The following is a 16,725-nucleotide window of genomic DNA, read 5'->3' as shown; positions in this document are numbered from 1 at the left end:
GGATAAAATGTGTCCTCTTTTAAAAGGTACCAGTTGATGAAGGGGATGAGATTGGAAGGGTTTTGGCTAGATCATCTCTACAACCCATACTTCCACTCAAAATCGGGTTACTGATAAAGTCTCTGGTTAGAGCAAGCAAAACTGTGATGACTTTCACAGGTCTCATTAATAATGATGCACCAACCAAAGCAAGGATTAAAAACACTTATAAAGACCTGAGTGTTCATGAACTCAGAGATGACCTTCTCCTAAGGAATGGTCATCCTGCACAATCTAATCTAAAAGTCTTAATGGAAAGATGTAAGGGTACCACAAGAGTCTCAGAAAAAGTATTCAAGCATGTTTCTATGAGCGCACTTCCCAGACATTGTGTGGTGGACACATGGGATACAAAAATGCACTCTAAAAGAAATTCATCACTGCACACCAAAACCTTATAACTGTGAAACATGGTGGAGGGAGCATCATGCTTTGTGCCTGCTTTGCTACCTCAGGACCTAGAGCCTACCATGCAGTTACTTAAACAGTGATTACAATATTGCTTGTAAACCTTGGAAATCCCTTCAAAGCCCTTAAGGCTTGAGCATTTTTTTTTATTTATTTATTTATTTTATTTTTATTTTTTTAGCTTGGTTAAGTCCATACATCAGAAGGCAAATCTTCATTCCGTTCTTTCTGCTATATTCTGAACATGGAGTTAAATTCCCTGGGGTCTTACTCATTCCCTTTGGGAGAGGAATATGAGGAGAATTATGCATTGATCTAAAAGCAATCTGTGGTGCACAGGAAAAGGATGTTTCCATTGCTCTGTCTGCCATGCTTCATTTCTCCTCCACTCAGCTAATGACCCGGTCTTCCTGATACACAAATAGAATGCAAGGAGAGCATATTAGACCTTTTGCTGTCATTCAAACTTGATACCATCTAAACGCAGTCTTGCACGGTCACAATTTATCTGGTGGAGTGGCACGTCATGATGTCACAGATGGATGTAGTTTGATGTGGTTGTGCACAGTTGTCACAAGAGATTTCTCAGACGTGGATATTAAAGAAGATGGAGCTTTGCATGTTGTTTCGTGTCTTGTCTGTGATGTAACCGTGTCATAATGGCTTGGATATGATTAGTGTCAAGGTGGATGAATGGTGATGCAGCATCTGTCACATTGATTCCAGGTTTACTAGTAATTGTCTTTATTGTAATGCATCAGAAAGTTTGGCATAAAGTGGCTCAGTGAAGATGTAATAACCTGTTTATACAAGATGATGGTGTGATCGCGATGTGATGCTCATTTTCTGGCTTCTCTACTGTTTGGCTCTAATATTTATTCATATAGCCTTGAATAAGGCATTGCAAGTGATACCATGTTCAACAGCGATGTTTTGGCCTCATTGGTGGCCAAGATATCACTCTTGAACATAATGTGGAAGGATTTGCTTAATTTACTTTCTATGGAGCCGCATGTGGGCAGAGTGGACACTCTTGTCATGTGTTTGACAGATTTTCTATGCACAAGCAAGTATTATTGTGCATATTGTATAGTACATTGCATATACTAGGTATTGTATATTGGGTAGTCTACTACACAGCAAATGCCTATTTAAAAACTGGCTCTGTAGTGATTTTCAAACAACAACAAAAAACCTGTCCAGTCTGTGATTCAGCGTCCATCAGCTTTTATGAATGACTAGTTGGGACTTTTTTTTTTCCCTGGGTTTTTTTTTGTTTTTGTCACTCACTTCCTGTCTGGTGTCATTATTTCCTCTTTAAGAAGTGGGTGTATACCATTGTGTCACAGGAGCCAGTGACACATGGCGCACTCTTGGCTGACCAGATGTGGTTTGTTCATGTCAACCCTAAAGATACGCTCACTTCATTCATGTTTTCTCCCGGATACAGTATGGATGTCGTCTTGTGACTGAGAATATTGTTTTGCTGGTGAGTTGGTTTCATTTCTGGTCCCTGCTCGTTTCCTATGTTGTGAAGATGATTTGGTTTTATATCATCAGATGAGTCATGTGGACAATGAACAAGAAGGTGTTCGGTACAAAAGAAAGGAAGTTGATTTTGTTAGAAATTGAATGCTTTAAAGATGAAGTGTTTATAAGTAAGTCTCATTCTTGGCACGATACCTAAAAATATTACACCACTGCATCGCTCGGCAGTCACTTCTGTGGAAATATGTCTGAAAAGTTGTGCACACAAACATGTCTAATCACCGACACAGTCACAGTGTGTCACAGTTGAAGTGACCGTTATGCCTGAATGTGTGTTTACCGTCTACAGCCACCACCTATGTCCACTCCTAATGACAGTAAGCAGTAGTACTACTTCTACTACTACTTCATGGGTGAATCACAGCCAGGGCTACACACCTCAGCTGATCACTTATCCACACAGCCGCCAGATAAACTCCTACTACAGAGCTTAACAGCTTTTCAGTCAACCTACACACAGACTAGACTGTGTAGCTGATTCAAAGCAAGCGTTAAAGTTATGAAAAACAGTTGATTCATGCCTGCCTCTGTGGTAGCATACCAGTCTGTAATACCTGAGGTAGTCATTTCCTGTTGTTTTTTTTGGCTTTTTAAGTAAACATAAAGGCATTCCTTTTTAATAAATGGGTTATCTCCCACTGCTGATTCAAATTTCAGGGGTTTTTTTGCTATCTGTGATATGAATGTTTTGTCTATGGTTTGTGTGGAGGGAATAATCTTTGTTATATTCTACAACTTCTCACGCTGAGTTTCATTCTGTGCCATTGTGGTTTGTGGCTGAAACTGAAACAAGAAATGTGGTGCAGGTGCTAATATGCAAAGTAGTACCGGTATACCAAGAAGTACACTGCTGGCATCAGTGCTGAAGCTGTTTGCTTACTATAACTATATATAGACTCTCATTTAAATGGCACCAAATCACTTTTTCAATGTATCAATGTGCCCTTTAGTTTATAAAATATATGAAATCTATAGAAAATTGCCAAGCCTAAAGTGATGTTTAATAGTTGGGGTTTTTTGTTTTAGTTTTTAAAGAAGCTTGTTTTTAATCTTGTGCACAGTCATGCCCACATCCAGACAAATGTACGCACATGGACACACGCGTACACACTGCATGCCCAGAAGTGGAAAAGCTGACTCAGGCAGCGTCTGTCTTGCATATATTTGTCTGTATAGTCATTTATGGGAGGACAGTGGTTTGGAGTGGAGAGGTGAAGAGGTCCTAGATCCTCTTTGTGAATCTTTATTTTTAGCACAGTGTGAAGGAAAATGTGTCACAGGACCCTTAATCACCAGGCGTGACCTTTTACGCAGACACCATTTATTTAAGCCCTGCTCCCCTTTTCTTTTTTTTAATTACTTGTACACAGAGATGCACAGACACACTCACTCCATTGTAGAGAGCCTCACAGGCTTCTTACTGTTAAACAGAGAGAGCTTTAGAAAGGGAGTGCTGAGTAATACCAGTGTTACTGTTAAATGCATCTGGGCATGAAAGCCATCACAACATTCAGACTAGTTCAGAGGAAGCAAAGGTTCACTTTGTTTCTTCTGTGGTGTGAACTCTGTGATTACTTGGCTTGGTTGTGGTGTCTGCTAAATATCAAAAGTTGTTAGTCAGGGTTCTCCGTTACCTTTTTGTTAATTAAATAAAAAAAAAAAAATAAAATCGTAACAAAGGAATTACTTCTCTTCTTTTACTGGTCTCCTTTGATTTACCCACAAACCCTGTTCCCAGTGCATTGGCAGCTGTCTGATCAAAAGACTAAAGGATTCTGGGATGTGAATAGACTGTAGCTGTGTTCTTCCCAGGCAATTTCTTTTGTTTTCTTTTTTGTTTTGTTACATTTGTGAGAGGTTAATTCCAAAATAAAGAAATGTTAGACAAGAAATATCCATTTGTGCTTTGTTTTTTGAAAGTGTTGCCTAATAATCGTCCTCATATTGCACAGAAAACGAAGGACATCCAAGTAGGATCATATTTCTGCGCCTCCAACCATCAGGAGTCATCAGAGTTTGCCTGTGGAGTTTGGGAATGGAGGCTAACATCGTGATGCGTTGTTTACTTAGCCAACTTCAGGCCAACTGGATGTGCCCCTTCAGGCTTCTCTGTTTGTTGCCACATGAAACGCTCTTTCTTTAACTGAGCTTGCAAAGCCGCTTGTTCTTCTCTGATCCTCCCGCTGAAACCTGACCTAGCAGCAGACCTCTGGCTGACTGCCACCACATCCTCAATAACCCTGCTCACCTGTGTGTGTGGTATGTGAGAGCGAAAGCGGCTGAGTGTGTCTGCATCACAGCAGGATGAGACTGTATTCAAGCTGTCTGCTGTGAAAGTGTCATTTTTGAAGCATATAATTAGAGAGAGGGATGTTACATGCGTAGATGAGCTTGCACATGCACTCGTTCATCCATCCCTGATAACATGGTGCTGTGCTGTCAGTGTTTCAGACAGACATGGTGTCAAGTTACTCGTGTTTGTAACTGCGCACCTTTGTGGCATAACAAGTTTGCCATTGTCTGACCTGTGACTGTTAGTCTCAGTGGCTACTTGTGGTTTTCTGTTTGTCGTGTGAGAACACAGAGCAACACGAGCACACACTGTCTGCAGTATCTGGGTGTTTTGTTTTGTTTTCTTGGTCAAGGCAATAGTCTATAGTTCCAGAGCATACAGAAACACGCACGAGGCTGATTCCATTTGCATGGTTGATCATGTTAAATGGCTGGGATCGTGGCTCCAAATGCACCGCAGATATTGCACCACACTCAGACACGTGCTGAAATGGTTGCTCATATATGGCTTGCATGAGCACTTAACATAGAGGAGAAAGGCCATTAGAGGCAATCAGAGCTGTTGTTTTTAATGGGCTGATCGAGCTGGAATGGAGATGGCCCTGTGGCCTGGAGGAAGAGTTAATGTCCCGGGCCACTCGAGGACAACGTAATGAGAATGCAGGTGGAAGTGGTGCGATGTGCAGCTGTGGTTGAGGCAAAGGCCCAAATGGAAACCAGATTGTGGATTTTTTTTTTTTCCTGTTTTGTTTTTTTTTTTTTTTAACACTAGAAGATGGAAACTCACTTATGCCATCTGTATGGAACTTTACGAGGTAAACTGGGTGGGTGCATGAGTTTGTCCGCCTGTCTTTGAATTGACTATATGCATAGTATGTGTCGATTACATGGCTTGGAGACTTTTGCATCTGCCAGTAATGAACTGTTACAAAAATAGCCTCACCATGCTCGCTTTCACTTTGGCACCAGCCTCTGAGTCTACCGACATATTCAGTAAATGTCTGTATACATGATTCATATTTGTGTGCATTCCTATGCATGCAGAACCCCGTTGCCAGTGTTTTCATTTTATGTGTGGTTTGTTCCGGAGGCACCAGATTGTCAGATGAGGGGAAGGCAGGCTGAACTTTTCTGTTTGCTTAGTGGGCATTCTTCTGCACTCTGGCCCTCCTCCAAATTAAAGCAGCGGCTTCCCACTGGACTCAGCACAGCGCTTCCGTCACAGGGACACAGTGACACTGAATCATCTGCGCCTGTCAACTTCTCGCTAATGAATGTATGAGCATAAAAATGGCACTGTGTGTGTGTGTTGTTGTGTCTGGAACTCTGATTTAAAAAGTTGGTGTTGTTGTTTGGTGAGGCTGGATTGTGTTTGGAGTCTAAGAAGCAGTTTTGGGGTTTTTTGTACAAATGAAAGTTTAAACTTGTGACAACTGTTTGCTGGGTTGTTGAAATGCAGTACAAGTTTAATGCGTGTACATCTTTTATTCTTGAAAAGCTTTAAACATCTCCTTTTGACCATATTCAAATCTCTTACATCAGTTTGAAAATGCTGTCAGCTTGTCTCTTAAGTTAGTCGAGCTTATTCTGGGTTAGGTGGGGAATTGCTCATTATTTGGCATCTGTTAGTTGTTTTTGTTTGCTTTTTACAGTAGAATAGCAACAATGAACTTAAGTGTACAATTTGTTTGTCTCTCCAGGTCCTTATGGTTGAGGTGGTGTTAACTTCCTCTTGCCATGCCTCCCGCCATGACAGACCTCCTGGACATATGGGCGGCACACTCACCTCTGGCCGGACACGCTCCGGACCAGATCACTGTGGACTTTTTGCTTCCCACTGGTATTTATATCCAGATGGACGTTCCACGCGAGGCTACAATTCAGCACATCAAACTGGTGAGTGTCACTGGGTTGGTGACTGCACAGGTTTCCTAAACAACAAGGTTATTTAAAGTTTTTGTTTTGACCAGTGTTAATATTACACCTCAACTATTTAAACCTCTTTCAGTATCCTGCTCTGTTTGCACACTATCTGTACTCTAATTTTAACTGTACTGTACTCTGCTTTGGTAATTATTGTCCATGATGTAAATATGTAAAAAGTGTTTCTGTTCTGTGTCCTGTTCTGTTTGTATATGGTTTTTGTTTTTGTTTTGCTGTGGATACAACCAAATTTCCCCTTGTGGGACAATTAAAGGATTATTCTAGTCTAAATACTTAATCAGTTCATATAAAATTCAACTGGGAACCTACTTTGAGGACTTCTTTTGCTTATTGTGTAGTTGTTCCTGCATGCCTGTAGGCTTGCTGTCACATTAAGGGAAAACAGAGGCTGCAGCCCAACATTCAGACAGCTGGTCAGTCAGACATTATCCAATGCCTGTTTTGACAGAGGTGATTGTTGTGGCTGGCAGAGTGTTTTTCTGTTTGCAAATGGCTTGTGATGTCAGCTTATAGGTGATGAGGCCATACAGTGGGGCAAAAAAGTATTTAGTCAGCCACCGATTGTACAAGTTCCCCCACCTAAAATGATGACAGAGGTCAGTAATTTGTACCAGAGGTACACTTCAACTGTGAGAGACAGAATGTGAAAAAAAAAAAAATCCATGAATCCACATGGTAGGATTTGTAAAGAATTTATTCGTAAATCAGGGTGGAAAATAAGTATTTGGTCAATAACAAAAATACAACTCAATACTTTGTAACATAACCTTTGTTGGCAATAACAGAGGTCAAACGTTTACTATAGGTCTTTACCAGGTTTGCACACACAGTAGCTGGTATTTTGGCCCATTCCTCCATGCAGATCTTCTCGAGAGCAGTGATGTTTTGGGGCTGTCGCCGAGCAACACGGACTTTCAACTCCCGCCACAGATTTTCTATGGGGTTGAGGTCTGGAGACTGGCTAGGCCACTCCAGGACTTTCAAATGCTTCTTACGGAGCCACTCCTTTGTTGCCCGGGCGGTGTGTTTTGGATCATTGTCATGTTGGAAGACCCAGCCTCGTTTCATCTTCAAAGTTCTCACTGATGGAAGGAGGTTTTGGCTCAAAATCTCACGATACATGGCCCCATTCATTCTGTCCTTAACACGGATCAGTCGTCCTGTCCCCTTGGCAGAAAAACAGCCCCATAGCATGATGTTTCCACCCCCATGCTTCACAGTAGGTATGGTGTTCTTGGGATGCAACTCAGTATTCTTCTTCCTCCAAACACGACGAGTTGAGTTTATACCAAAAAGTTCTACTTTGGTTTCGTCTGACCACATGACATTCTCCCAATCCTCTGCTGTATCATCCATGTGCTCTCTGGCAAACTTCAGACGGGCCTGGACATGCACTGGCTTCAGCAGCGGAACACGTCTGGCACTGCGGGATGTGATTCCCTGCCGTTGTAGTGTGTTACTGATGGTGACCTTTGTTACTTTGGTCCCAGCTCTCTGCAGGTCATTCACCAGGTCCCCCCGTGTGGTTCTGGGATCTTTGCTCACCGTTCTCATGATCATTTTGACCCCACGGGATGAGATCTTGCGTGGAGCCCCAGATCGAGGGAGATTATCAGTGGTCTTGTATGTCTTCCATTTTCTGATGATTGCTCCCACAGTTGATTTTTTCACACCAAGCTGCTTGCCTATTGTAGATTCACTCTTCCCAGTCTGGTGCAGGTCTACAATACTTTTCCTGGTGTCCTTCGAAAGCTCTTTGGTCTTGGCCATGGCGGAGTTTGGAGTCTGACTGTTTGAGGCTGTGGACAGGTGTCTTTTATACAGATGATGAGTTCAAACAGGTGCCATTCATACAGGTAACGAGTGGGGGACAGAAAAGCTTCTTACAGAAGACGTTACAGGTCTGTGAGAGCCAGAGATTTTCCTTGTTTGAGGTGACCAAATACTTATTTTCCACCCTAATTTACGAATAAATTCTTTACAAATCCTACCATGTGAATTCATGGATTTTCTTTTCACATTCTGTCTCTCACAGTTGAAGTGTACCTCTGGTGCAAATCACTGACCTCTGTCATCATTTTAAGTGGGGGAACTTGCACAATCTGTGGCTGACTAAATACTTTTTTGCCCCACTGTATGTGAGTGGAGGTCAGAAGTCACAGACGTGATGAGGTTCACAACTCTAAGAAAATAACTTTGAGGCATTTGTTGTCAGCGTAGGTGTTTGTGTGCGTGTGGCCCTCATTCACAGCACAATCAGATTCCTTCTGTAATGACTGACTGTATGAGAACACAGATGCTCAGTCCTAAGATGTACCAGCTTCTGCAAAGGTAGCATTTATTGCTCTCAGTACAGGGCTGTTTATTGGATTGCACAGAATTTTTATTTTTATAATTCTGGTGTAAAACAAACATGTGCTGCACTGAAACACAAAGTCATTATTTCCCCAAAAAGGGCACCATTTAAAGCCTGAGGAGGTGGGTTGTTGCTGTGTGTACAGAGTGTCTGCTATTCATTGACCGCAAGTCCTGATTTCTCTCTGAAATTTTTTTTTCTTCCCCACTGAGGTCTGCGTCCTTGCACACTGGTATAAACCCATACACGGACGTGTTTGCATTTTAAAAAGTACATAAACCTGTGAATCAAACAGAAGCCGTGTTTGTGAAAGGCCAGAGGCTGTTAGTTTAGCTAAAGGGTAGAATATTCTTTAACTTTTTGCAGGCTTTCAGACCGTCTGTACAAAACTCTTTATTAGTGATCATATGGCCAGCAGTGGGCTTGTGAATGACTGCTTCTTTCATTCACAAGCCTCCATTCATGTTTCAGACTACAGCCGAGCTCCCCAAAATGTTTTACAGTGATTCTGGGAAATGAGTTATCATTTGAAACTCTTTGTTTTCCATTTGTCACATGTTGAGATCACTTGCTCACAAAAGCAGTTCAGAGAAAGTAACTGTGGGAAATGTTTTGAGTGTTTGTGGAGAGGAGAGAGGAGGCTTGTTCTGTTTTGCCAGAATGCATCCCTTTTTCCTCACAAAAAGACTCGCTCTTTGACACCCATCCTGTGATCAGGCTGTGGGGGGCAAAGGGGCATGAAGTGTACCACCAGGGGCTGGCAGGCAGGGGAGTCGTACTCTGATTGCCTCACCCAGAAACTGTGTTGTAAAGATATGAGTCACGTCCATTTCTCATTCTTGAAAATGCTCTCAGCCTTGTTTTATGAAACTGTCAAATAAAATGTGATGTTTATTACAGTTGCTCATTTTATGTAAGATTTATTTAATATGGGCTAATGGCTACAATAAAACTCGCCGTGTGATTTTTTTTTTTTTTTTTTTTTTTTTTTTTTTTTTTTTGTGTGGGGCAAAAATACCTTAGTGGAACATATTTGTTCTTCTCCCTTCTAGCTCTTATGGAAGCAGGCTCAGAGCTTCCCACTGTTTCCTGCACTCGGCGAAATGGAGAGCCACATGTTCGAGTGTGTCAACCAGGCAGCCGTACACGAAGAGCTGGAGGACGAAACGCGTCGGTTGTGCGACGTTCGCCCCTTCCTGCCCGTTCTCAAGCTGGTGATGCGCAACTGTGGTCGAGCAGAGCGCCTGTTGGACTCCAAGATCGGCGTGCTCATCGGCAAGGGTAATGCAGCATCGCTTTTAAGACTCTACCTCGGTTTGAAGCAGTACATTATCACACAAGATCTCTCACATGCGTTCCTCCGCTCCGGATAGATTCCTTTATTCTCCGTGTTTGACATTTCCAATAAAGAAAAGCACTTAAGAGCTGGTAAATGGGACTGTAAATCTTTCCTACCTCACAACAAGCCGTTAGCACCTCCTCCAGTATGCTAAGCAGCTCTCCCACTCAGCACGCTCTCCCATGCATTCAGACCCAAGGCTCCTGTGCAGATGGCTTCTATCACTAACTGATAGAGAAGCGTGATGTTTGACTGGACGTGTTCCTGACATGCCTTCCATCACATGTCACTTTGCATTTTCTCTGAAGATTGGGCCTTTTCAAAGAACACAGGGGCTCTGTCACTACCGTATAACAGCCCAGTCCTCTGAGGTGATTAACTATTTGGAGGAAAAGCGGTGTTAAGTCTTGAAGCAAGGTGAAAACCTTGCGTCATGATCAACACTCAGTTTGTTTATCATACATGAAAGAAGGCACAGTAACGTTGAGTTTCGGGAGTGATTCCTGAAAGCAGGCGTAAACGCATTACAGCGGGCTGCAGGTAAAGTATAGTGGAAAGTCTTTTCAGAGATTTTAAAGGCAAAACGATGCCGTGACTACTGAAGAGAATAACAGAGAGGTTAATCAGTAATGAAAGGGAAGTAGTGTAGCCCCATTGGATTATTAAACAGACACACATTCAGCATTCTTCCAACCAAGAGATTACGAATTGGAAGTCCTTTGTTCTTCAAAGAAGAAGAGAAGAGGCTCTGAGTGTAATTGATCAAGACTCAGGTGATATTGATATTCTCTCCCCCCCCCCCGACTCCACTTTGGTCTGACCTGATCTCTTAAAGGCTTTTGAAAGAGTAAAGCGGTGTTTCAAAGGGAACCTCACAGGCTTGTCTAGAAGGTCAACACACACACACGCGCACACACACACACACACACGCACACACAGACACACACACACGCACACACAGACACACACAGACACACACACACACACACAGGCACACACAGACACACACACACACACACAGGCACAGACACACATACACGTGTCAACCATGTTTTCCCCCTCCAGTAATGCAGCCACACAAACTTGGTCTACACAGCTAATGTGCTTCAGAGCCTTCTTGAATGCTGAGGGTCATATGAATGTGAAATGCCTTTAAATGTCAACATGTTTTCATTACTCAAGAGTGAATGAAAAGTACCCTTTAAAAAAATTATAATAATAATAATAATCCAGTGATAAAAGCAGAAGGTGGACTGTGATCAGCCCAACAGCAACTTATACCTCTGTGTGTGAATATTAAGGGGCTCTACTGTAATCCAACATGGAGACAGTCATCATTTTATGCACATTCATTACTGCTGGTGTCTGGCACTGAACATCCCACAGGTGGTTGTGCATTTTCTATTAATTTTAAAGCCTCTGTGTTCAAGTGTGTTACTTTAGGAATATTCACCATCTTCCTACTCGTTTCTCTTATTTCAGAAGTTTCGTACTGACTTTAGTTAAAAATGCTAATTAATTTTGTTCCATACTAAGAATCCACATTGCCATTTTTAATAAAAACTCAACTTGACCATTATCAGTCTTTAAATTGAACCTGTTATGCTTTGTATGATGTAAAAGAGAGGGAATATCTTTACTGTGTTCCTCTCAAGCAGATGGCCCCCACAATGTGCTGTTCAAACCTTCTGTTTGTGAGTCAGAAGAAAGAAATAAACTTGCTTATAGGGAACAGCTGGAACAGCTTGTTTCAGTAGATGAACTGAAGGGCTGCAAAGTTGTTGATGAATTGGTTGAAGTCAGTTTGTTTTTTTTGTTGTTTTTTTTTACGCTGATTTCTTGTAACATTAAGAATCATCAATTTAGATTTGTAGACAAATTACTGATATCCAAGTGCCCCTCTTTCTTAAAGTGGTGGCACGGCTTTCTTTTGCAATGTTGTAACGGTGTCCTTTACTCGTGTTCTCTAGGTCTCCATGAACTTGATGCCTTAAATGACCAGGAGGTGAAGGATTTTCGGAGTAAGATGTTTCGGATCAGTGAAGAGAGGATGCAACAAATACAAATGATGGCATTCTCGGAGTGGGTGCAAGCCTGCTACTCCCCACAGCTGGAGCCTGCGGCAGTGACCACGATCACAGCCGGAGTCAACGATGCACCGGTGGACCTGAAAGTCATTATCCACTTTGACCAGTCCCAGGTGAGGGTCTGTAATGCAGAACAGTGCAGCGTAGCTTAATCAGTGGCAGTTTATGTAGGATAAATAAAAAGGATACACTGAACTATAGATGCAGGAGGTAGAGCAGGTCTGCTAATCAGAAGGTTGGTGGTTCGAGCCCTGGCTGCTCCAGTATGGATGCCAAAGTATCTTTAGGCAAGATACTGAACCTCAAGTTAGTCCTTTGGAGTGTGAATGTTACATAGAAAATTTGGGTATAAAAAGCATTTAAAAATGCCTGTAAAGTAGAACAGAAAACTAGTCTTTACTAGTTTAGTCTTTGTGTTTTTTTTTTTGTTTTTTTTTGTGTTTTTTTTTGTTTTTTTATTATCAAAGAAGGCTACATTTTCATTTCATTCAGATGCATAAACATGGGTTGGAATAAATGAGTCCTGCACAGCTTTATAGCCATTCTGTTTCAAAATGGGCCTAAACAGGATAATAGATGTTTTTACCTTCACTTCAAAATCATTCTGTAAAAAAGTGTTTTCTTTATTATAGTCCTGTAATTTCATAAATGCAAGGTTTGTGATGAAAAACTCAATCATGTAGTTCACAGGTTGCAGCTTTCTTTAGAATGCCTCATCCAGTCTGGTCTTTCTACCACAATCGCTGAACCTCTTACGGCTGTCCTCTTTTCAAAACATCAGCTTTAATCATTTTTACAGCATCAATAAAACCTGTTATACTTCCTCTCAACAGGCTCTGCACTAGCGTTGTAGGAATAAGTCAAAAAGAGAACTTATTTTGGATGATCTTAGACCTTTCCTGAGGGTTTTGACAGCTCTGACATTAATTCTTAATTTCTATTTTTAAAACAAGTTCATATAATGTATCCTCGTGTTGCTTCATTTTGTGCTTATATTGCACGATGCTGAGAAGGATCCTCAGTGAATTGTGGCTAATTTATATCTATTCTATCGTTTTTCTACTGCAATCAGCAAGAGTAGACAAAAAGACACTTGAGTAATATTTTTGGTGTTGAAAAGAGATAGCATGAGTGCTAACGAAGAAGCTGTCTTTGTTTTGTAATGAGCTTTACAATATACGTGTAAAGTTTTGTCTGTTCAACATCTCTGTATACATAATGAATTGAGAATAACCGTGTGACTTACTGCTCCACTACAGAAGACAAAACCACCTTGTTTTAGAAGCAAAAGTAACCATGTGACTCCACCAGCGCAGGCACATGTACTGTAGCTCAGCCTTTTTTTTTTTTTTTTTTTTTCTCCCCTGCTCTCACAGTTGGCAGCTTCACAACAGTCACGTGATTGAGCCCAACTAGCAAGACATGTGACGACAATAAGTGGGTCAAAACCATCAGTGAAATTATGCCATTCTCTCAGATGCACGCACACATTAGCATGGCAGCTCAAGGGACCAAAATGCTGATTAAAATGAGCTCCCTTCTTTTCTCTGAACTCACTTGACTATGTCCCTCCATCTGTCTCGGCCTTTCTCTTTGCCTCTGTAATAGAAATAATATTATTTAATAATAAAACAGATGGTCACATCCCTCCAGACTCCTGTATATCAGCTTTGATCAACATCACAGGCACACACATGCACATAATACAAAGACTGACCATCTGTGCCACCGCACTCAGGTGAACATTGGCAGGAAGTCTTATTTTAAGAGATCAGACACAATAAGCTACATTATAGACAGGAAGTGCAGTGGTGTCGTTTATTGTTCAGAAATAACCAGGGTTTGGTGTGGACTGTCTAAATCATTGACAGACTTCCTCCTCCATGTTCACGTCAGTATCCAAATCAAGTCTCATTTTAGCGTTTAAAATATGGCTTTTATAGTTACCAGCGTGTAATTAGAAAAACTTTTAATATCTCTGCTGTGTGTAGATCCTCACTAATGCAGCTAAGGTCGCTTTTTTTTTAAATTACTAATGAAGGATGTTTTTATTAAATCACCAGGAAATTAAAAGCAATTCCATCTCTGGTATCGGGTCAGTGCTGTGCTATAAATGGCATGACGCAGTGAGCCTCACGGTCACACAGCAAACCTGGTAGATTCCCTGTGATAAGGCGATGGAGGCTAACACGTATTTGAACACACATCAGTGGAAATCCTGAATGAATTCAGCCATCAGTGTACCAAGTGATTGCATGTATATGAACTCACTCTGTGTATCAGTTACTTGTACACATGAAAATTGAGAGACTTTTGTTATGGTCTTATAGATCTTATATCATTACTTGTTTTACTGTGCTCTTCCTGTTTAAGATGAACAAGCAAATGCAGCTTCTAGGTGTGTGTGTGTGTGTGTGTGTGTGTGTGTGTGTGTGTGTGTGTGTGAAATGTTTGTATTTAAATCATAGAGGGTACCAAATATACACACAAACGATGATTTAAAAAAAAAAACAAACAGCTATTTTATTCTCAGATGGTCCCAAATACATTTTGACCAGTAATAAACACTTGACTGTCTATTTTCCCTTCTTGCAGGACTCTGCCAGTCTGAAGGTGTCATTGTCTTGCACCCCCAATGAGCTGATGGAGCAGGCTTTGAAAAAGTGGCTGACCACCCACGGATCTGAGGACGCGGTATGGAGGGGTCAGTATATACTGAGGGTCAGCCAATGTCTGGAATTCCTTGGTGGAGACCATCCACTGATTCAATACAAGGTCAGTGGCTGCATATCAAAGCTGTGTTTAAGTGTCTGTGAGTGGCTGATGAACTTCAACATCAACTTACATGTCTCACTTTCAGGTTCATGCACAGATATAGCAGATACAGTCTTCTTAAAATGTTGTTGCTGCTGTATAGTAATACCAATAGGGAGACCACCGCAACTGAAGGTCAAAAAGGGTCTCGCAGTGTTATTACTGTGACAGCAACACACCAAAGCCTGTTTTCTGATTGCAAAGAAAGATGTTTACAAGTTCAAATAGTATGAGGTTGTACTCGAACCATCAGCATCAAATTGGTTTCTAAGAAATATTTTCAGTAGAGGTTTATTTGTGGGTTCTATTTCTTAAAAAAAATCAAAATAAAGTGTGTTTATGTACAACTCATTTCAGCTGTTTTGGAGACAATTTGGAGCACGATTACAGCTATTTGCTGAAACATATGCTCGCTAGTTACTCTTTATTCCCCTTAAGAATTATACGTTGTGTTTTGTGGGGTTTTTTGCACATTAATTTTTCAGAGTAATCAATTGCAAGCTTACGTTTTCTTGTTAGTTCATTCTGAATATGAAACAACTAAGCATGATAAAGTTTAAGTGATATTGAGCAGTATGATGGATGACTCAAAACTGCCAAAGTATTAGCTTGCAGGTAGCTGTTATAAGCTGAGAAAAAATATATACATGTGTATCTACGTGTTATGCTTCGTAAGTTCTTGTTTTTCTGTTAAGTATATTGAAGTGGTTGCTTGGTCTGTGATATTTTTTTTTTTTTAATATTTTTAATTTACGTCTGAAATTCCATTGGGAAACACTGCCAGGTAGAAATCATGAAATATTTCGTTTTATAGATTTCTTAGGTCTGTTTTTATTAGTCCAGCAGTGTAAGTGTGTGTGTGTGTGTGTGTGTGTGTGTGTGTGTGTGTGTGTGTGTAAAGATGTAGTCACATTTTTATGCATCTGAATCTTGTTTGGATCCATGTGGGCAGGCTGCATGATGTGCTTTTTAAACATTAAAAATATAATCAAGATAATAATGAAATACCTGAAATTGTTTGTGCACAGTCTTCCATGTTACATTGAAGTCTGCTGACAAGTTGTGCAGAGATTAAATTTCACTTCTCATTTATTCGGTCTCTAGCTCATTAGCTTAAGTGACTTTAGCACTTTTTCTGCTCCAGAGACTGCTTTAACATGACATGGCTACAACCTCCTAAAATCTCCTGTCCTGTCTTGTGTGCAGTACATTCGCTCATGCCTGCAGGCCAAGGAGGCTCCCCACCTCACCCTGGTCCACACCAGCACTGTAAAGACTATGTTTGACAAGGAAATCTCAGCCATTGGCGCTGTGGTTAGCCGCAAGTCCTCCAACCCACCTTTACCGCTACCTCCCAAGAGAAGGCCTCCCACGGTTAGTCCAAATATTATGCATGACTCTGTGAACAATATAATTTTTATGAGTGTGTCTGCTAATCGGCTGATGTTGTTTTCGAAGAAACTGTGCTTTGCTAACAGCTGTACATCATCTGATTTGATGGCGATTTGTTTGACGTGATCAGGCCTAAACAGGGGGTTGAAAATGTAAGAAAACGTTCTTATGTGCACTAGATTACAGTGACTTGATATCCACCAGCATTTGCTGCTCTCGCATCAATATAAGAAAAGTTGCACACTTTAGTTGATTCACCTGCACAGGTGTGGAGGTTTAGTAAGTAAACAAGTACTTTTGGCAGGTGTCTCTTTTATGAGGCAGTGTGTCAGCCTGTACTGCACTACCAGCATTTGCCACGCTGTCAGGAAATCATTGCCAGCGTCTTAGCACTGCTTGCAGGTGCACAGTGACATCACAGCTCAATGCGTGCATCCACATTTTAAATGTCAGGTTGAATTTCATTGGCCTTCATTAGCTAGTCTCCTAGGGGTTTTAATTGCCTG

The 16,725-nt window shown here is 41.2% G+C and overlaps 1 protein-coding gene across 1 annotated transcript in view; it reads left to right on the top strand.

Moving 5' to 3' along the window:
- pik3cb (phosphatidylinositol-4,5-bisphosphate 3-kinase, catalytic subunit beta) overlaps positions 1–16,725 on the top strand; it is a 48,599-nt gene that overhangs the window by 17,089 nt on the left and 14,785 nt on the right. The window contains exons 3-7 of the mRNA XM_026191528.2: positions 5,988–6,183; positions 9,640–9,868; positions 11,897–12,126; positions 14,609–14,788; positions 16,034–16,201. Of these exons, the coding sequence (XP_026047313.1) occupies positions 6,025–6,183; positions 9,640–9,868; positions 11,897–12,126; positions 14,609–14,788; positions 16,034–16,201 (966 nt within the window). The 5' untranslated portion in view covers positions 5,988–6,024. The remainder of the gene's footprint in view (positions 1–5,987; positions 6,184–9,639; positions 9,869–11,896; positions 12,127–14,608; positions 14,789–16,033; positions 16,202–16,725) is intronic.

This window comes from Astatotilapia calliptera, chromosome 14 (genome assembly GCF_964374335.1).
Source record: "Astatotilapia calliptera chromosome 14, fAstCal68.1, whole genome shotgun sequence".
NCBI classification, from domain to species: domain Eukaryota; kingdom Metazoa; phylum Chordata; class Actinopteri; order Cichliformes; family Cichlidae; genus Astatotilapia; species Astatotilapia calliptera.
This window is presented reverse-complemented; position numbering and strand designations above follow the sequence as displayed.